The 22,744-nt window shown below is 41.7% G+C and overlaps 1 protein-coding gene across 1 annotated transcript in view; it reads right to left on the reverse strand.

The window, feature by feature from the left end:
- The window catches only part of LOC132590518 (guanine nucleotide exchange factor for Rab-3A-like), a 29,591-nt gene extending 12,243 nt beyond the window's left edge, over positions 1–17,348 (reverse strand). Inside the window, exons 1-4 of the mRNA XM_060263428.1 lie at positions 17,088–17,348; positions 15,199–15,294; positions 9,878–9,955; positions 5,222–5,437 (exon numbers count right to left, since the gene is read on the reverse strand). Coding sequence (XP_060119411.1) covers positions 5,222–5,437; positions 9,878–9,955; positions 15,199–15,294; positions 17,088–17,186 — 489 coding nt within the window. The 5' untranslated portion in view covers positions 17,187–17,348. The remainder of the gene's footprint in view (positions 1–5,221; positions 5,438–9,877; positions 9,956–15,198; positions 15,295–17,087) is intronic.
- Between the last annotated feature and the right edge of the window lie 5,396 nt (positions 17,349–22,744).

The raw sequence follows: 22,744 nt of genomic DNA on the forward strand, positions 1-22,744 counted from the left end.
AAGGAGATATAAAGCCCGAAGGCCTCCCCACCCCTTCACCAGCTTTTGGCAGATGAACTATTTTCGTGTGCTAGCTTCCTGATATGGTTTTGTGATCAAGCTATTTCCTATTGCAGCGTCTCAAACAGGTTGTTAGTTTCTGACCCACTTTTCCAACCCACTCCCCCTCATTGTTTCTTTCAGACCTTAGCCCTTCTAAACAAAGACCTTTTGCTTTAAGGTTTGTTATGATTTAAATACAGGCTTTTTATAGTTAATCAATATTTAGCATAAATAGGTGAATAGAGCATAAGACAAACACTTGATTAGCCAGGTAGGACAAAATCCAAGGAGCCCCCACCTTCTCCTTGACAGTTGAAGCTGCTATTGACTTCCTGCCTCCCTCAGCATGAGTCTGCGGCTAAGTCATTTCCTATTGAAGTTCTTAGCAACTCTAGTTTTAGGGTAAGAGTTAAAAACCTGTCTTAATTGCTTTCTATTCTTTGTGTGTTAAGTCTATAGTATAAGTAAAAGCATTTTTATAAATTTAAGTAAGCTAGACCAGTGTAATCTTAACAAGTAAGCCATTAGGGCAGATATTAGCTTTAAAGCTACACTAGGTTTAGAACTTTATACTCAATTGGGTTATTGCATGAACAAGGGGAAAACGTTGCTGAAAGGATGTTTGTGAGTGGTTATCTGTCACCCTTCAGTGGTTAGTGGTTCACAATATGGAGTCTGTTGTGCTAACTGAGTACCATTATAGCTAAGCATATAGATAAAGAAGTTACAAGTTCTGACAAGAGGAAGTGTTGCTGGGCGGAGATATTTGTAACTTTTACCTTATACGGCTAAAGCCCTCAGCCAAATCGGCCGGTCGAGGTAGATTGTGAGCTCCAATGGCAAACAGCCACAGGGTAAGATAGGGATATGACATCGGGGACCTATAAAAGGCGACGGCTTGGCCAAAATTGGCAGAGAGGTGACTCTGTCCTTTGTCTCTCTCTCTCCTCTTTTGCAAAAGTGAAAATAAAGCTGCTTTTCTCTGAACAACAAAGCCTCATGCCTGGTAATTGTCATTGGAATAGGAGCATTGCTCCTAAAAACCGGTTGACACTTCTGTTCTACAGTTTCAGAGTTATCTATCCAGGATAGTGTTTCAGTAACACCATATACATCATCATCAGACACCCGCAGTATATCACCTAAAAGAAAGAAAAAACCCTTCCCTCCTGGAACCACCATAGATAAGTTTTTGATAAAAACCAGCAGATTGGAAAAAGAGTTAATTGACGAAAAAATTGCCCAGTTTGTTTATGCAACAAACTCTTCTTTCCATGTAACTGAGAACCCACACTTCATTAGTATGGTTCAATCACTGAGACCAGGATTCAGTCCACCCAGCAGAGCAGATGTTGCAGGGAAACTGCTGGATAAAGTGTATGTTAGAGAAATGGAGCAATGTGCAACAGTTCTGGAGGGTAACATTGCTAACTTAAGTCTTGATGGGTGGAGTAATGTCCACAATGATCCAGTTGTATGTGCTTGTATAGCAAGAAGAAGGGAAAGTCTTCCTTGCACAAACAATTGATACATCAGGAAATGCACACACAGCAGAATACTTACAAGAAGTGGCAGCAAAAGCTATAATAGCATGTGAACAAAAATTCAAATGTATAGTATGCAGTTTGGTCACAAACAATGCTGCAAATGTATCCAAGATGAGAAGAAATTTAGAACAGCAGGAAGGGAATGCAAAGCTAATAACATAACACGGTTGCAGTGCTCATTTGCTGCACCTCCTAGCCAAAGACTTCAGTGTTCCAGAAATAAAGACTAATGTTGTTGATATTGCTAAATATTCCGTAACAATCATTTTGCTGCAGCAGCTCTGCAAGGAATAGGTGGAACCAAGCTAACGCTCCCACAAGATGTTAGATGGAACTCCGTGGTGGACTGTTTTGAGCAGTATATCAAGAACTGGCCTATTCTGATGAGAATTTGTGAAGAAAATCGAGATAACATAGATGGCACTGTCACGGCCAAAATCCTCAACATTGGGCTTAAGAGAAATGTTGAACATATGCTGAGCATCCTGAAACCCATTTCTGACGCTTTAAACAAAATACAGAAAAATAGCTGATGCTGTTGAAATTTGGAAGGAACTGAGTGAGCACTAAAAAACAGAACATGACAGAATTAAATTATAAGCACTAAAAAACCGAATGGGACAAGCACTGTCTCCAGCTCATTTTCTGGCAAATATTGTCAATATCCGGTACCAGGGTCAAAACTTAAGTACTGAGGAAGAGGAGTTAGCTATGACATGGGTATCCAGCAATCATCCATCTGTAATGCCAACTTTAATAAACTTCAGAGCTAAGGGGGAACCATTCAAGAAATATATGTTTGCTGAAGATGTTTTAAAGAAAGTCACACCAGTGAACTGGTGGAAGTAACTTAAGCACTTGGATTTAGGGAATATTCAAATAATGATTTCACTTTTAACAACAGTAGCTTCTTCTGCAGGTATAGAAAGAATATTCTCTTTCTTTGGACTCATTCATTCTAAATTGAGAAATTGTTTGGGATCCGACAAAGCAGGAAAGCTTGCTTTTCTTTTCCAGATTATGAACAAAGAAGATGATGAAGATGATGAGTGAGCTAAAGAGGGCAGTATTTAAGTTTTTCATGTGTAGGCTGCGCTAACAGTTTAAGTTTTTAAATAAATATATATATATTGTTTCACCACATCAGTTAACAAACATGGATGTTTAAGCAAACATATGCTATAATGTTATTGTTTTATTGGAATAAAATGATTTAAATTATTATTATTAAGATAATGATTATTTTTCTCCTTCCAATAAAGTACAGCAGAAAAGTTGTCCAAATATGAATGATCTATCTATTAAACTGGAGATAATTCACCTCACAATAATTTCATAATTATCTATCTATAATGTTTCTAATAGTATTAAAATCAATATTTTTATATAACTGTAAAACTAATATGAACAGTTGTTATTCTAAAAATGAAATCTTCATCTAATTGTGAATATTAAGGTTATACCAGCAAAAATGAGTCTTTATGTAGAAAACTACGATTTAAATCAAGTCTTACTGACTAGTGATTTAAATCGTGATTTAAATCAAATCCACACTGCACTAAATGCATGAAAGATTAATTCCCCTCTACTGTTTACCTTCAGAAAGGAACTCCCAATATATATGAGAGAGAGAGAGAGAGAAAGAGAGAGCACTGACAGCCATAAAATGTGTGAATCTCATTGGCAACCAGGAAAGGAAGGAGAACTTCAGTTCACTGTGAGCTTAGCTGCCACCCTGCTATGCCAGAGAGAATCCAATTCCCATCCTAGCAAACAAGGATTGTCAATATCCTGGAAGCAGGTGGGGGGAGACGACAAATTCAAGAAAAAATAATTTGAATATCTGATCTGCTGCTTTTTGGCTTAGTATCAGAAGATTTGGGATGCTGATGACTATGGGGCATATCTACAACTAGGCATGCAGGAAGAAAAAAGAAGGATGCAAGTCCCTCCTTAAAGGTCTTTTCAGGGAGCAGCTACACATGATCAAACAAATTCATGGCTTTAACTAGGTTGAGAAAGAGAGGATACACTCTTTCTTGCTTTCTTGTGGAGGAACTTCTCTGCATTCACTTGCTAGTTTCCAAGCACCTTACGTCTTCAGCAGCAGAACTGTGAAGTTCATGGGCAAGGGACTCTTTGAGAACTCAACTTCCCTTCCAAAATCCAGCAGATACCAGTTTCTTTCTTTGCCACCATCCTACTGCTCCAACTATTCCTAGCATGACCTTCAGTCTTAGGAAAACCCAGAATGCCTCAAATATAAGTCATGCTGCTGAGCAGCAAAAGCAACTGAGTTGTCCTGAGTTTGGGTGGATTTTCAAGGACCAGGCAGATTCCAAAAGTGTATATTGAAAGGAGGAGTTTTGCTCCTCCCTGACATTATTACTAAAGCCCATGTTTACTAATTAAAAGAAAAACAGGCATGAGAAGAACATAAGAAGTGAATGAAGCTGCCCAGCCCCCAGAAAAAAAGTGTGAACTGACAGCATGGAAGTGCTATGCTACAAAGACTGCTCACCTGATGCCAGGAGACAACTTCAGAGCCACAATATGGAAAAACAATTAGAGAAACAAACAAAAAAAGATGGGTGTTAGTATGGGGAAGAAAAGAACCAAAAAGGGTGGGAGCTGTAAGAGGCTGTTGTGCTCAAGCTTCACTGCCTTTCCCCATCTTTGTTACCTTATTCCCATAACAGAGTGGCCCAGTGAGAAACAAAACCAGGCCCCAGTCTTTTATACTTGCGAAGAAGAAGGATTTTCAGTATGCATAGTTTTTACCATATCTGTATAACAGAGTGCACCTGCCAAGCAATCCTTTTTCTCCCCCTACAACCACAGGAAACCAGTCCTCCTATGCTCCTATTGCTGCCCCAAGTTGAGAAAGATTACCTGCCGTGAAGGAGCAGAAGAGAAGGAAGAGTCTGTTGCCAGGGACTGCCAGCCTGGCTCATAGGTGATGTGGATAGCCTTCGCAGGAACGATGCAGAGAAGCAGGGAGAGGAGAGTGGGTACCCCAGACTTTGAGGAATGGGACAGTCAGAGAGATGGGCAGTCAAGGAAGAAAGAGACAGGAAGACAAGGAGAGGAAGCAAAATGGTGTGAGAAGGAAAGAAAGACCTGGTCATAACGGTGCTGAACACCTCTCAGGAAACACCAGACTGCCACAACACTGAAGGAGGTCATTGAGTGGTGGCTTACAGTTGGATTTAAAGAATCCCAACACACATTCCTAACAGCTTTACATTACTGAGCCTGGCCAAGTTCACACAATCAATGCAAGTCAGTTATTTGGTCACTTGCTTAAATGGAGAAAAGAAGGATTCACAAAACATTAAGACCTTTCCTTCCAACCTCTGATCTTCTCACCCCTGTGGAAAGTATGCAGTTAGCAATGCCTTAATAAGGTTGCCAACAGGCCTGGTGAAAACTGTTGCATCCCTTTAAGAGAGGTTTAGTGTGTAGAAATGAGCAAGAGAGCCTTTTCATGGCATGGAAGTAAATGCCTGGTAAACCACATCCTGTTAAGCCTCTATTAGAAGGAACAGGATGTTTTTTTCTCCAGGACTTGTGCCAGCCTTATACCTCCCCACCTCTTCTTAAGACTCCATGAACAAATAGACTGGACCCACCTCTTTGAGCTCACTGCCAACTGGCTCCGAGGGTGTGCTCTGGTTTGTGGCAGTGACAACAGCACTGCTGGTGCTTTTGTTGCGCCCGTGCCCTTTCCTGAAGGCTGTTTTCGAGGGGCTTTGGAGCTGGGGGTGCAGCTCCCGGTTTGGAGAGGAAGGGGTGGATGTTATCACCAGAGTCTTCAAGGCTGTCACTTCTGCCTGCAGCATGTCAATCTGGGTGTCAGAATGGAAGAGATTAGGGGTTTCCAACACCATGCTCTCTGGCCAGCAGAGGAGAAGCTCCTACAAAGTAAACAGATGCTACCTGGATTTCCTTCATAGCATCAGGCCACTGTCTCATCCTGAAGAACATTCAGTGGCTCACTCAAACCCACACAGCTCCATTAACTTCTGGAAATTCTTGAAGAGTCACACAGTGTACCACCTGTGTTTCAAGACCTTTTAGCTCCACTGCTATACACACATGAAGGCGCAGACAAAAGGGGGGGCAAAAAACCCCTTTCTCCCATTTTTTCAGTGTTTTCTTTTCAGTTCCCCAAAAGAAAAGAAAACAGAAATGCTAACAGAAATCCTCTAAAATTTTTTGAATGAGTGAAGTGCTTCTAAGATAAGATTTTGCTCACTCAACATGTACAGCATGAACATTTTTATACAAGGATCTACAACATTAGATAATAATACAGCTTGGTGTGGTGGTTAAGTGTGCAGACTCTCATCTGGGAGAACCGGGTTTGATTCCCCACTCCTTCACTTGCAGCTGCTGGAATGGCCTTGGGTTAGCCATAGCTATCACAGAGTTGTCCTTGGAAGGGCAGCTTCTGTGAGAGCTCTCTCTGCCCCACCTACCTCACAGGGTGTCTGTTGTAGGGGAAAATGATAAAGGAGATTTTAAGCCACTCTGAGTCTCTGAATCAGATAGAAGGGCAGGGTATAAACCTGCAATCTTCTTCTCCTATGTAAACTACCAGCATATACAACATTTTCAAGGATATTTTATTGTTTAAATGTGAATAATTTTTGCAACAACTAATAAGCTATAATGTGTTTGATATTATTAAAGAAGTCAGAGTTTCTTCATATGAACAAATCTTCATATGTTCATATGATGCCCTATAGGCCTATATAGCTCTTTCTCTGTCTCACTATAAGAAGCAAATTCAGTATGGAAAATGATACAACTGTGCCTTATCCATACGGGTTGCAGGATTCAATTCTTCCTGGTACATTATTTTATATATATATAAATGTACCAGGAATAATTGAATCCTACAACCCACATGGGTATATATTTTATATGGGTGTGTGTATATATATATATATATGTGTGTGTGTGTGTGTGTGTGTGTGTGTGTGTATATATATATATATATATTTGTAATTTTGTGCATTCACAGACCTGCACACCTACCTTCCACCCACTCTGAGGAGATTAAACAGTTCTTTTTCACTAAGTGGAAACAGCTTGGTCAGAATGTTCTACTACTACTCCCGTCCCCTCCAGTCTCCTGACCTCCAGCACTACATACAGCAAGCTACCAGGGCAGAACATACGGAAATGAAATGCTACCTTCCTCAAGGTCATCTATGTCTGTCTGTGGAGGCAGAAATCAGCATCTTTAAACCTAACTGAAATAGCTCATTGCCCACAAACTGTCACAAAGCAGTCAGTTAAGTCTCCAAAAGGAATTGGAAGCCCAAGTTGCCTCCAATTTTCACTCATATTGGAATTTTGTGGCAAATATGGAGGTTTCTGCCTGGATGAAAAAACTTCTTTAAAAGAGCTCCAGGTTTCCCTTGTGCAGGGACTGAAAAATAACACAAGCTGCTAGATCAGCTATACTATGGAAACCATTTGACTTTCATTAGCACTAGCACTGGCTGACTTGATAAGAGCCAAGAATGGGTGAAGAAGGTCTCTACATAGTGGGCAAACTTGGCAGGACCCAATTTTGCCAATTGTAAGTGAACGTTTGTGGTGATATTATGCAGGAACTATCAGAAGAAAGCTGAGGCAAGCAACAGCAACAGAAAAAAAAGAATTTCCAGTAGTCAGTAATACTAGCAGAAATTCTTTGGTGATGGTGGAGCGTCCATACCAGGGATGGCCAAACTTGCTTAACCTAAGCGCCACATAGAAGAAACATCAGATGTTTGAGAGCCACAAGACATGAATGCCAGATATCTAAGAGCCACAAGACAGGAAGGAAGGAAAGCAAATAGGTGAGGGGAGGGGGAAAGAAAGCAACTTTAGCTTTAAATGTATTATCCAAGCCGCCATCTGGCTTGGCTTGGAGAAGTGATTTAAAGAGAGAAATGCTTTCTCCAAGCCAACCAATGGGGTTGGGGGGCTTCGAGAGCCATGCAATGTGTGTGAAAGAGCCACATATGGCTCCTGAACCACTGTTTGGCCACCCCGGTCCATACTTTTCTGATTGCCTCACTTTAAAATCTAGCCAGCTAATCCTTGTTCCCCCTCCCCTTTATTTCTCCCACAGTCAAAAAATGTCAAAATCTCAGGACCATTAATTCAGCATTTCTCATTCACTTGCTTGATGAGCAACCAAATACACTCAAGACTGCAGCAGCAGAGACACAATCTTTGGGTGCTTTACTTACACCCTGCCAGTAGATGGTGCTGTAGCCACATTACATTTCTCCACAACTATCTGTGGATTATTAGGGTTTGTAGAATCTTTCAGGCTCAAGTGCCGTGTTCTACTGGAGAAAGTTTTTCTTCCAGATGTTTCGTTCTCAGCCCGAAAGATTCTACAAACCCTAATGATGATGCCAGCCGTGAAAACCTGAAATCTTTGATATCTGTGGATTCTTTAAAACCTTTAGCATTTCCTCTGACCTTGGGGTATACTAGAGATGCTGGATAAGCTGGTTCTAACTGCTGAAATGAGTAGTACACAGCTAATATAGTCCTCAACATCCTCCTTTCTTATTCACAGATTGGTTGAACAAGACCTCTACCATCATGTTCACTTGGTTTCAAAGTGGGTCTGCACTACAAAAACCTGTAGCTCTGCTCACAACATTCTCCAGGGATCTCCATTTGTGAAAACCAAATTTTTTTTTGTATATCTTACCTATTCTCTGCTTTATGTAAGTTGTGTGAATTTCAGCTGGAATCATACCTCCTTTTATTGACTTTGCTATCAGTCCTTATTTCCTAAAAGTTATTTGGGACATTGATTTAATGGAACATTAACAGTAACTTCATACCTTTCCACAGAACCTCAAAAAGAAAAAAAAATGGCTGCCTAATCCCAGGCCTTAGATGGAGGAGTTGGCAACATCTCAAAGTTGTTGGGGTTTTTTTTAGTGGAGGATCCAAGCTGAATTTGTCTTACTGGAAGCTGTATGTTCCAGACACAAAATGTCTACAAAAAAGGGCCCTCTAACTCCCCCTTCTTCAGTTTCTGAGAAGGAGGGGGAATGGAATAACCTAACAAGCAGAAGGCACAGGACCTGGAAGGGTTAGGGGATGGTTCCATCACAGATAAAACCAAATTACCTTTTCATTTTGCTCTTGTGCTCTCTCATTGCTCATTTTGCTGTCTCTCTCACACACACATATATGTATACAGCCAGAGGTCCACAACCTTTTTGAGCCTGCAGGCACATATGGAATGCTGCCACAGAATGGTAGTGCAGCAACAAAACGGATACCATGAGAGGCAGTGCCAGACACAAAATTATTGCCACAGACTTACTTCAGTATCACAGTGCAGATTCTTGTGCTGTTGTGGCAGCTGCTGCCAAAGCAACATTTTAGGAAATCTGCACAGTCAATCAAATCTCCAGTAGTCAATCAGAAGCCTTGTGCCCCTACCTGGCCCTGTTCACTTCCTAACAACACTTAGCAGGCTCCAGAAAAGGTGTTGGTGGGTACCATGGTACCCATGGGCATTACACTGGGGACTCAGACACACAATTTATGATGGATATCAGCACTTTGTCAACTTAATGCATAAGCAAGGTTAGTTTAAAATAATACCTAGGAAGAAGGTATTCTTTTTCAATTTTTTTAAAGAACCAGACCAGGTTCAGTAAGAATGATAATTCAGCACAATAATATTTAACACCAGGCTATTCAAAACGAAAATTACAGGCAAACGTGTTGGAAACATCAACATTGCTATAAAAGAAGCCAAGCAATTTTGGATTCAGACCATGCAAACTATTAGCTCTATTTTAAAACCAAACATACACATTGTCATCCTAATCTGTTTGTTAATCTACAACAAAGAAACTGATCAATTCATTCTAACTATCAGAAGCTCTCAGATATCCCCAGGCTTTATGGATGAGATGTTAAAATCTGGGACCTAGCTTTAATGGACAAGATCACATCTTGTATCCAGACTGAAAAAGGCCATCAAAGCATGAGCCAATCTAGAGAAAACCAAGTTAGAATATTTTGACAGGCTAAACAAAAGCTGAGATCATTCTATTTTCATGATATGAATCTGTTAGAGAGTGAATGTGGTGCAGTGGTTACAGTGAGGACTAGGATCTGGGAGATCCAAGGTCAGATCTCTTCTTGCTCCATTTTCATACTGAATAATATATTTATAAACTTTAAAGAGAGACTCCTTGTGTAGCTAATTTAAGCCTCATGTATAATGGCAGATTGACAGGACTCACCTTCCCTCGTGCTTCCCTCAGCTGTTTTTCTGATGCTGCCTGTTTGGTGTTTGCTTCCCGAACCATCTTATGTGCCTCCTGTAACAAAGAACGCAGGAAATATGAAGAGTTATACCAGCAAATGACTCAGATATTCAACAAAATACAATGGACTGCTCTGAGTGCTTGAGTCATACTACAAAAAGTTATATACACAACCATTTTTTAAAAATAGCATGTCTGATAAAAGTGTAAGGCAGTCTTATCATTTTCACTAATGTAGAACGAGGGGGGGGGGTGGGGTGGATGTTGCAGCATCTCAGCTATAGAACTTTTCCCCCAGGTTCAGCACTTCCTTTTATGCCAGCCTTCTCACTGAGATTGTTTGATGTAGGTGTGGATGGGAGAACAAACTAGGAACCCAAAAGGCCAAGCAACTTTTACTGAATATTCAATAGTCAGGAAGTTATAGTCAAACTATCCAGACAGCATCCTGTCAACTCTGACCATGCTTATCACAGGATATCATCCTTCTGAGGGGTGAGGAGAATTTTACTACACATCAGGTGGCAGCTGGTGAAAGAATCATGTATTTTCAGATAGACTGTTCTGCAGAATGTAGAACACTTCTGCTATCAAGGTTTTCCAAGTTTAAGGAACGATGGAATTTTATTTATTTATTGGATTTATATCCTGCCCATCCCGCCAAGGCAGGCTCAGGGTAGATAACAACATAAAAACCTATACATTAGTTCATTTAAAGTTCCAAAACAAACAAAAAAATAAGTAATTTAACAATATTAGTCAACACAGGTGGCCATATTCCATAACTCTGCACAAAACTGCTGATAGTAGCTAATAGCACAGACATTCCGGACAATAAGCAGGAAAGGCAGGTCAGGTCAATATACAGCAGGGGGGCAGATTATAAACATATGAAGCTGCCTTATACTGAATCAGACCCTTGGTCCATCAAAGACAGTATTGTCTTCTCAGACTGGCAGCGGCTCTCCAGGGTCTCAAGCTGAGGTTTTCCACACCTATTTGCCTGGACCCTTTTTTGGAGATGCCGGGGATTGAACCTGAGACCTTCTGCTTCCCAAGCAGATGCTCTACCACTGAGCCACCGTCCCTCCCCACAGGTTGAGCCAGATGTCCAGATCTCTCCTAAAAGCCTGGTGGAAGAGCTCCATCTTACAGGCCCTGCAGAACTGCAGTATTCAGGCCCTGATTTCCATAGGAGCTCATTTTACCTCATAGGTGCCAGAACCAAAAAGGCCCTGGCCCTAGTAGAAGCTAGACGGACTTGGTATCTTCCGCCTTTAATGCTCCACAGATTTAATAAAGGCATTGAGGTCTCCTGCAGAAAAGAAAACCTGTAGTGAAATGGCAGATTATTTCCACGGTTGGTGGACTTCAAAAATTTTGGTGATTCAGCCCAATAAACTTATCACAAATGTTGATATTCCACTGTCACCCATCATTCTACTTCTTAACAAAATCCAAGCTCTATCGCAGCAAAGTGGACAGAAAAACATTCACCTACTACATCCCAATGGTTTAACTGCATTTGGGACCAATTTAGCCTAAATAAAATAACATATACTATAAAAGAGAATGATCCAGAGCTTTATGAATCCAAATTCATGGCTGTATGATTTCCCTTTTTAACTTACACAACAGAGAGAGCTATAAATCCAATAAATCCTCTATATAGACAAATGATATTTTTTTTAGGCTGGAGAAGTTAATCCATGCAATTTGGTTTTTTGGCAAGATATGGTATTGTTAAAGTTTTGTGTTATTGTTACTATTATTGTTTTATTGTTTAAGTGATTGTATTCCACCTTGATATGATGTACAGTATGTCACAGCAGTGAGTACACCCCCTCACATTTTGTAAATATTTAAGTGTATCTTTTCATGTAACAACACTGAAGAAATGACACTTGGCTACAATGTAAAGTAGTGTATAACAGTGTAAATGTGCTGTCCCCTCAGAATTACGCAACACACAGCCATTAATGTCTAAACTGCTGGCAACAAAAGTGACTACACCCCTAAGTGATAATGTCCAAATGGGGCCCAAAGTGTCAATATTCTGTGTGGCCACCATTATTTTCCAGCACTGCCTTAACCCTCTTGGGCATAGAGTTCACCAGAGCTTCACAGATTGCCACTGGAGTCCTCTTCCACTCCCCCATGACGACGTCACATAGCTGGTGGATGTTAGTGACCTTGCGCACCTCCACCTTCCGTTTCAAGACACACTTGTCTTTGTACTCCTCACCTGGTTGCCGCCAAACACGCTTGACACCATCTGAACCAAATAAATTTATCTTGGCCTCATCAGACCACATGGTTCCAGAAATCCATGTCCTTAATCTGCAGCAAATTGTTTGCGGGCTTTCTTGCGCATCATCTTTAGCAGAGGCTTCCTTCTGGGACAACAGCCCTGCTGACCAATTTGGTTCAGATGGTGTCAAGCATGTGTGGCGGCAACCAGGTGAGGAGTACAAAGACAAGTGTGTCTTGCCTACAGTCAAGCATGGTGGTGGGAATGTCATGATCTGGGGCTGCATGAGTACTGCCAGCACTGGGGAGCTACAGTTCATTGAGGGAACCATGAATGCCAACATGTACTGCGACATACTGAAGCAGGGAATGATCTTCTCCCTTTGGAGACTGGGCTGCAGGGTAGTATTCCAACATGAAAACGACCCCAAACACATCTCCAAAATGACCACTGCCTTGCTAAAGAAGCTGAGGGTAAAGGTGATGGACTGGCCAAGCATGTCTCCAGACCTAAACCCTATTGAGCATCTGTGGGGCATCCTGAAACGGAAGGTGGAGGTGCACAAGGTCTCTAACATCCACCAGCTACGTGACGTCGTCATGGGGGAGTGGAAGAGGACCCCAGTGGCAACCTGTGAAGCTCTGGTGAACTCTATGCCCAAGAGGGTTAAGGCAGTGCTAGAAAATAATGGTGGCCACACAAAATATTAACACTTTGGGCCCCATTTAGACATTATCAGTTAGGGGTGTACTCACTTTTGTTGCCAGCAGTTTAGACATTAATGGCTGTGTGTTGCGTAATTCTGAGGGGATAGCACATTTACACGGTTATACAAGCTGTAGACCAGGGGTCCTCAACCTTTTTAAATAGGGGGCCAGTTCACTGTCCCTCAGACCGTTGGAGGGCCGGACTGCCGTTACTGTACAAGGCCGCGGGCCGTCAGTTCTCCGTCTTCTGCATCTCTCTCCCTTCCCCACACCACACACCCCGGCCTGGGAACTCGCCTCACCTCGGTATCACCTCACACTCTGTCTCCGCCGCCTCAGCCCAGTGCCGGAAGTGTGCGTTGCTAACGCAAGTTTAGGTCGAACGTCACTTCCGGTCTGATTTTGCCATAACCCGGCGGGCCGCATAAACGTCCTCAGAGGGCCGCATCTGGCCCGCGGGCCGTAGGTTGAGGACCCCTGCTGTAGACTCACTACTTTACATTGTAGCCAAGTGTCATTTCTTCAGTGTTGTCACATGAAAAGATACACTTAAATATTTACAAAATGTGAGGGGGCGTACTCACTGCTGTGACATACTGTATATGGCTTTATAAGATATATTTTTAAGTATGCAGTTTTGTAAGCTGAGAAATATTTAATAAAAGTTCTGTTTGATTTTTTTTTTTTTAAAAAGAAAAAAAAGCTAGACAGATATCTTTTGGACTGGAGACTACCAGCTGACATTGATCAGCTGATCTTAAGACCCTCTGAGGGACGTATGGGAGAGGCAGTCCTGCAGGTAAATTGGTCCCTGACTGTTCAGGGCTTTAAAGGTCAAAACCAAGACCTTGAACCTGACTCAGAACTCCACTGGCAGCCAATGCAAGCCTCAGAGAACCAGCTGGATATGAACCCATAAAGGCACCATCACCAGCAGGCGTGCTGCTGTGTTCTGCACTAGCTGTAACTTCTGAGTCAGGCGCAAGGGTAGGCCTGTGTAGAGTGAATTACAATAGTCTATTCTGGAAGTGACCATTCTGTGGATCACTGTGGCCAAATCACAGGAAGAGAGGTAGGGAGCCAGCTGCCAGGCCTACTGACAATGGAAAAAAGCAGATTTAGCTGCTGTTGTGACTTGGGCCTCCATAGATAAGGTGGCACCCAATGTCACTCTTAGGCTCCAGATCTTGGATGCTGGCACCAAATCCCTCCAAGTAATATCACCACCTGGAAAAGGCTCTTATAAAGACTGGGAGTCACCAAGTAATGAACAGAGCCCTATACATTTAAGGGAATAATAATAATAATAATAATAATAATAATAATAATAATAATAATAATAATAATAATAATAATAATAATAATAATAATAATAATAATAATAATAATAATAATAAATTTTATTTATATCCCGCCCTCCCCGCCGAAGCAGGCTCAGGGCGGCTAACAGGACATGGTATATACCATGATTATTGTATAAAACAATTGTAAAATACAGTTAATACATTTAAAAAACAGTTACATAACATTTAAAACTACAATAAGTTAAGGTGCTACATTCAATAAGTATATTCCGATGGCTAGGTGTCGCTTTCAGGGTTCCTTATAAGCTTGCAGAAAGAGGGTGGTTTTGCAAGCCCTGCGGAACTGATTAAAGTCCCGCAGGGCTCGCACTTCCTCCGGTAGTTGATTCCACCAGTGGGGGGCCATTATAGAGAAGGCCTGCTCCCTCATTGCTTTCAGGTTGGCCTCCTTTGGTCCAGGGATCCTTAAAAGACTTTGGGAGCTAGATCTTAGTGCTCTCTGGGGAACATGTGGAGAAAGGCGGTCCCTAAGGTAGGCAGTAGGCACAATCACATTTGTGGAAGATGGGCCTTCTGTAGATATACAGTCAGCACTAAGCTGTGTAAATCAGAAGAATTACTGGTCTTATGGCCCTTTGCTCTCTTTCAGATGGAGTTAATTGCTCATTTTGGGGCTCCCTAATATAACAACTGCCTGACCACAGAAAACTATTTTACACCAAAGGGGCTAAGCCAGAACTTTTCTCCCTAACAAACTGGTTTTCTCCCTGCAGGGAATTTATTCTCTAAGTACTCAGACATGTAGCTCTCTCACCTACAGTCTGAAGCATTACTTGCACAAGCAATTTGGCTATTTGTATAAATTTGGCTCTCTGCAGTCAGTACTAGGACAGAAGGAGCATGAGAATTTATCTGTAGTGGTGTGTATGCATGTGTGTGCATACAGTCATGAACTCCACATGTAATGCTTGAATTTGGATCCAGAAGAGTGGGAACATTCCCTTGGGGTCCAGGCACTAATCTCAGGGGCAATACCTCAAACAAGCTTGCTGTTAACTCTTCCAGTTCCTGCTCCAGCTGTTCTCTCACTTTGGAAAGCTTTTCACATTCTTCATCTTTTAACTTCAGCTCCTGCAGAAGAAGAACACATAAGAAACCAAAATTGCAGGTATGAGGCAAGGACTCCCCCCCCCACATAATTCATAGGACTCCCCCTACAGACGCTTTGTAAGGAGGTGACTTGCCTTAGTTGCCCAACTAAGCCAGCACTATCTAAACCAAGGGTGTTGAACTCATTTGTTAGGAAGGCCAGATCTGATACAAATGAGATATTTTGGGGCCAGGCCATGTGTATCATAAAATGTCATGTGAGGTAGTGGAGATATAAACTTTATAAAGGATACAGACAACACAATTAAAGGCATTATTTTTTAACTTAAAATACAAACATGCTTAAAACTCTTGTAATATTTTGTTTCAAATGGAAAGGTGGAGGAATAGTGAGATTTGACAATGCAATTTTAAAAATAAAACATCAAGAAAAAGCACAGGGATCACAGCAGAAACTGAACATACAAAATGCTCTAAGCCTGGGAAACAGCATTGCAAGCTTCTCCCCACCCACTCCCAGGGTCTACTCAGATTGGCAATGGCTCTCCAGTATAACATCTCCCCCCCCCCCCTTTGGCTGTAGGTTCCCAGGTTAGAGTACTCACTAGGTCAGGTCCATTGAGTAGAGAAAAGCTGGCTCAAAGCATCAACTCTTTATTTGCAAGGACACAACTCCAGGATGCCTGAGCTTCAGCTGTCTATATAGGAACTGGAAACACATTGCAGCATGGACAAAGCTGCAAGGAAAACATGGAATGAATCTTCCATCAAGGTCCCTGGGCCCTATCTATCTGGGCACAGAGACCTTAATGGAAATTCCCTCCAAGTTCTCCTTGCAGCTTTGATACCCCAAAGCCAAGTAATTTAGAACTTTCAGCATAAAACCTAGCACTTTAAATTTTGTCCAGAAACCAACATGCACATATTCCAAGCATCTGGAAGTCAGAACTATTCTGCCTCTGAATATAGAAATTTCAGTTTTAAAATAACTACTAGGCACAGAGGGAACATAAACTTATCTAATCCTTTATTAGAGCCAGTTTGGTGTAGTGGTTAAGTGCTCTGACTCTTATCTGGGAGAACCGGCTTTGATTCCCCACTCCTCCACTTGCACTTGCTGAGATGGCCTTGAGTCAGCCATAGCTTTCATAGAAAATATCCTTGAAAGGACAGCTGCTGTAAAAGCACTCTCAGTCCCACCTACCTCACAGGGTGTCTGTTGTGGGGGCGGGGGGAAGGTAGAGGAGATTGTGACCACTCTGAGATTCAGAGTACAGGGCAGGATATAAATCCAAAATCTTCTTCTAATCCTTTATTAAGCATCAAACACATAACAATGGGTCCTGTGGTATAAAACCACACTTTTAAAATAAGAAACAATAAGATAATTAAAGGAAAGTTCAGGTTAAAAGATTAGCATAACACATTTGTCATAGGTATAAAAACACAAGACCACCAATGATCTGAGGTGTAAAACACACTTGTAGAAAGAAAGAAAAAAACAGTTCACATAATGTTTATAAACTCCTAAAATGTTGTACAATAACATGTTCAACAAAGGAAGCTTAAATATACCAAATACTAAAAGATTGTTTGTGTGGCCTTTTTTCTCCAGTGGGTTTCTAGTTTCTTCTGCACTTAGTAATGGCCGTATTCAAGTGGCACAAAAACATCACTGGTCCCAAAAGCCATTTCTTAAGGAATGCTCAAAACATTTACTGATGAGCAATTCAAAAGATTCACATAGACTTAGGTTTGTGAGCACATGATATTGCTCCCAACTTTGTTGTCCTCATTTCTTTGCAAAAACTTACCTTCAGAGCTCTGCGGAGCTCCTCTTTCAGGAACTCTGACCCCTTCTCACGGATCTCCACAGAGGAACTGCGCAAGCGGGAGACATTGAGCTGAGCCATCGACTGGTTCTCATCCCCACTGTCACAGTCCTTGCCAGGAGGCTCCGAGTGCTGCAGCTCCTGTTCTCTAGTAGCTGTGGCAAATGGCTTCCATTGTCCCACTAGTGGCTGCTTGTGGACCTGATGCCGGGTTTCTTCAAACTGGGCATGGCTGTAGGAGAAGACCCATTGGATCTGGATTGATAAAGAGGACATAGAAAATGTGTTCCCACTTTCCCCACTCTGTGCTGTGTTCTACTGTCACAGACCTCTGTATTAGTGTGATTTCATCTCACAGCAACTTTAATTACCCAATTTTCCAAAATGAGTTCAGAGACGGCCAAGGACAGAAATGAGACACACTGCAAATGTGTACACTGTACACAACAGGGAAGGGAGGCAGATTAGAAACAGAAAATTGTGCAGGTCAAAGAAGCTCCTTCACTCAATGAACCGCAACAATGGGCTTCTGATAAGGCTGCCAATTTCAGACTGCAAAATTCCAGGAGATTTAGAGGTGCAGCCTGGGGTTTGGGAAGGGGAGGGGCATCAGCTGTGTGTAAGGACACAGAGTCCACCATAGAGTCCAAAGCAGCCATTTCCCCCCAGAAGAACTCTGAATTTTCCAAGATGAGTCTGTAGGGACTCTGTATTCTGGAGATCAGTTGTAATTATGGGAGATCTCCAGGCCCCACCTGGAAATTGGCAACCCTAGTTTCTTAGCTCTCCACCTGTGTGTGTTTTTCAAACTGATCCCTGAAGTTTGAAGCATATTTCCTCAAAGAAAGAAGCAGTGCAAAGGAGTTATACAGATTAAACAAATTTTAAACTTCCCTGTTGTTATACATGAGATGCTTTAACAAGAGAGCCCCTTAAAAAACAAAACACGGTAAGGCTATTCTTCCCCAGCATCACCACTAGGTGGCTTCCTATCAGATATTATTGATCAGACCCAGAACGGAGTAGTTTCAGCAGGATTATTTAATCATGCGCCCTTCAACCAAACCCTGGGGAACAGGCCTTCTCCCCACTCCACGCTTTGCAAGACTGTCCCCACAGCAACAAGCTGCCCCATCCTGTTTGACTTGTATAGCACACTCTATTGTTACCAATAATTGAACTTTTAGCACCTTAGTAGAGAAGAAATCACTCCATTACAAAGAAGTAAAATTCCATTCTGGTCTTTGGATCTCATACTACAGTATATGTGGCTATGTGCACAGAACAAGAGTGCACCCAACAGCCACACTCTTGCGAGATGCACATGGTGTCTCACAGACTGTCAGCAATCAGCCCACCATTATTTCTCATCCCAAGAATCAGCAGGTGCAAACGGCTTGTCCATATTTAAGAGCCATATCTTAAAAAAACACTGCTTCTGCTTAAGCTGAGAATGATGCAGCCTGACACTGAAAAAGTTTGTATCGAAAGTGTTCCACGCATGGACTCACAGCTGAACAGGATGGGTGGTTCCTTGGCAGTTCCCAGTGCTTCAATTCAGGCAATGATCCAAATTTGGCAAAGGCTGCAGTTCAAATGAGCACTAAAACTTATTAACAAACCCTGGAAGGACAACAAATTGGGTGGAGACACCACTTCCTACTTTCTAGGGAATATAGGATACTTTCACAAAATGCCGTGCAGTGAAAGAGCAAAAAAGAGGAAGTCTAAGTATCTCAGCTGCGGAAAGAGATTGACTTAAAAGCCAAGCAGAAGTAAATCACTGGGCAACATTCAGCATTACTTCGTCCATTGCCTGGGACAAAGATCTCAGCTGACTAACAAGCAGGACAGTTGGGACCCAAATGGGCTTCAGATACACCCCTCGGGATATTTATGATAAAGCCATTTTACCTCATTGAGTAAATATGCACTGGATTGGGCTGCATGAACTTATCCCTACAAGATGAGCCTCAAAGATCACACAGAGTATATAGAAGATTGCAGACATCCATCAGTAGCACTGACTGCCATTGTGCATCCTAGAATTGGAAAGGATCACTGCTTTCTCTTTTTATTCTTCACAGTATTGGAGGGAAATTTAAGGCAAAAGTCCTTTGACGCCTTAACTGCAGAACTCTCATGGAAAGGTCAGCTCCAATTGCTTGCAAGTTCTCACAAAAAGCAGATGGGACAAAACACTTGTGTTTGGAATTGTTGCACCACATGCAGGGGTCTATATGCCTGAATGCTTCTCCATACAAAAAGATATCCCTCCACGCAGAAAACCAGAATGTCAAGTGTTACCTTGCCTTCTCCTTGATATGTGATACTTCTATGTGACATTTCCATGTGATATCTCCTTGATATGTGATAGGGGTTGGTTTTTTTTAATATTGAGGCGCATTCAGACATAAGACCCTTACTTGCAGTCTGGGTACAACTCCAGAAACAGGTCCACCATCCCAGCACACCGTTTGTGAAAATCTGGCTTTATAATAGCTTCATCAGAGCTTTAGAAAAAACAGACTGGATGGAACAAAAAAAAAACAGATTACCACAAATATAAAGAAAAAACTGTGGATGAGAAAGTAGAAAAGGCAGATAGGGAAGGGCCCAAATAGTTCTGAAAATTACATGAGTTGATAAACGGCTAACCTGAATCCCGCTTTTTATGAAGAAATACAGAACATGTGCTGTACAGATATTGAGGAACAGAAAAGCTGATGATTAACACATGGCCTTTGCCTGGCTTGTGAGCAATAGATTAAAGGCTGTCAAAATACAAAAGTAAGTTTCAAGGGTCTTGACATGCAAAACTTAGCCTTGCTGCTATCAAGTCCCAAAGAACACATTGCCCCCATTCTGGGTGTCCATTTTATGCACAGATAATAATAACAATCCTTTGTCTAAAAAAAGAGAAAAAAATGAGCAGCAAACCAGAGAGTCAGGGATGGAATGCTGAACTTGGCTAGAGAGATCTAAAATGAAATTCCATCTTCGATGACAGCCACTCTGTGCCTCAGATTTTCAAGCACAGAAGAGGCACAAGCAATGATGAACAAGGCTGTAAAGCTCTTTATTTGTTAAGAGGGATTCATAAATAATTAACAGCAATACACTTATTGCAAAGAAAATATTCAGTGCGGGTGGGGGGGGGGGAATCCCACAGGACGGAGAACTGAAGAGCAAGAAGCAGAGATGGCTATGATCCAGAGAACCATATGTACAGTTAAGCTGCAGTATTACCTTATGAGATGCAAGCCATTCATTAGCCAACTGTAAAAAACTCAGGTTGTGCTTTCAGCCTTGGTCAGCAGATTGACCAAAGAACGGTTTCTTGAAAAGAAGCATGATATGAACAAGCACAGTGGAAAGCACATAAAAATGACATTGTGTATATCTGGAGTGTAATAGAAATATACATACTCTCTCAAACATGCGCGCGCACACTCAAACAGCAAGCAGCAGAACATCTGTATGGCTTAACTTTGGATTCAGATTTAAAATGGCCCAAAGTTGTTTTAAGAAGTTCAAAAGACCATCAGTTCCATTTCACTAAAGCAGATTTGATTAAGTGGTAAATAAATATCTAAGAAGATGTGAGACAGACGTGGGGAATATGAACCATATGGAGACAAAAAAATGTAAATGTAATTGTCATTTAACAGGAAGAAGGCTAATAAGAAAAGAAAGTCAACAGGGAACAAGTTCTGCAAAAAAAAAAATGGAAGATTATAATACCGTATCCAATTTCAGTTCCAAGTAAAATAGCACCAAGGCAGCCAAAGAACATGAGCAGTGAATAGATGGAAAAAGACCAAATCACATCAAAAAGTGTACTTTGTAGCTTGGAGCCAACTAGCAAAAAGGAAAAAGAGAACACTACATCTCACGTACAGATGAATGTTAGCCCAAACAATCAAGGCTTTGGTACACTGTCAAAAGCAACAGGGCCATTCTCCAGACCTATAGCAGAATTGTGCTTTCTCTTCCTGAAGCCCCCTCCTTTTCCCAGAGCAAATTCCCACTAGTATCTTCACCACATTTAATGGGACACATCAGTAGCATCATTAACCACAGGAAGCTAACCGGCACACCTACACATAACTTCATAAGGATTCAATACCACAGTATGTTAAAAAAAACAATTAAGCAGGCAACCTGAAACCCAATACATTAAATGCCAAACTTTAATTCACATGGCTCATATAGTATGCTGATTCCAATTTAAGGTGGAATCATTCTGCAGTCAGTCCACGGGTTACTAATCTGTTGCCAGGTTCAGTTCATTCGTGCTCTCGCTCTCTCTCTCTCTCTCTCTCTCTCTCTCTCTCTCTCTAGTATTTATGAGTGAGTGTGTGTGTTTTTGCATGCCTGGAAACCATGGTGACCTCTGGCAACACCTTAGTGGGGCCTGGATGTTTTTCAGACAGGTAGCTTGCTATTCCCTGCCTCTGCATCTCTGCCCTGGTATTCCTTTGGAATACTTGCCAGAGTCAGCCCTGTTTAGCTTTCAAGATCTCATAAGACTGGGCTTGCCTGGGCTATCCAAGTCAGGGCTCCAGGTTCAAATCAAGATACTAATTGTCACCTACAAAGCCCTTGGGCCCACATAACAGCAGGGCTGCCTCTCCTGCTATGCTCCCCCCACAACAGCTTTACGCAAATGAGCAACGCCTTCTGAAGGTGCCCTTCCTTGCAAATGGGGAAGACTGATAAAAGCTAGCACAGGTACATACTGTTCTGTGGCCCCGACCTTCTTGGATGGTGTACCTGAGGTCAGAAGGGCTCTCATTCTGTAGAATGTGCAGAACAGTAACATTCAGGAAGGCATTTTCATGAAGGGATTAGACCTGTAGTCAAATGGAACAGTCTAGGAAAACACCTTTATAATGGAGTAGGATTACAGTCTACAGCAATAATTATTTTTAAACCTTAGACTGTGTGGAATTACAAGAGGACCATCAGAACAAAGTTTGAGTTCAGTGGCGCCTTTAAGACAAACAGTAATACCTTCTCCTCCAATCCTTTGGCCTTACAAACTAATGATCTGTATTTTAATATAGCCTTTTTGTGAACTAGTTCACATAAGCTTATACTGGCATAAGAAATTATTAGCTTTTAACGTGCCACGGGCCTCCTAAATGCATTTGCTACATAAAACAAACGTGTATACCCCTTTAGAACTCATTTACTTTTTTGTAAAGTCCATTTGATAAATTAAGGTGTAGAAACTTCAAGTTATTTACTTCCTTATATGGAGATTTCTTGGAGTGGCAAGTTCCCCAAACTAACAGACTTTCTCATCCATTCCTCACATCCCAACCTGTTTAATCTCCAGGTCTAACTTAATGTGCTATTTCAATCATAGCTGTATTTATTGCTTAGCTAACTTGTTTATTATCTGTATGCCAATTTGCTGCTATCCACAGGTCTTACCGAATAGCTTAGCTGTATTTATTGCTCAGTTACTTATGCATCTTGACTTGAGCCAGTTTGGTGTGGAGAGCCAGTTTGGTGTAGTGGTTAAGAGTGTGGACTCTTATCTGGGAGAACCGGGTTTGATTCCCCACTCCTCCACTTGCACCTGCTGGCATGGCCTTGGGTCAGCCATAGCTCTGGCAGAGGTTGTCCTT

This window comes from Heteronotia binoei, unplaced genomic scaffold (assembly GCF_032191835.1).
Source record: "Heteronotia binoei isolate CCM8104 ecotype False Entrance Well unplaced genomic scaffold, APGP_CSIRO_Hbin_v1 ptg000098l, whole genome shotgun sequence".
Classification (NCBI taxonomy): Eukaryota; Metazoa; Chordata; class Lepidosauria; order Squamata; family Gekkonidae; genus Heteronotia; species Heteronotia binoei.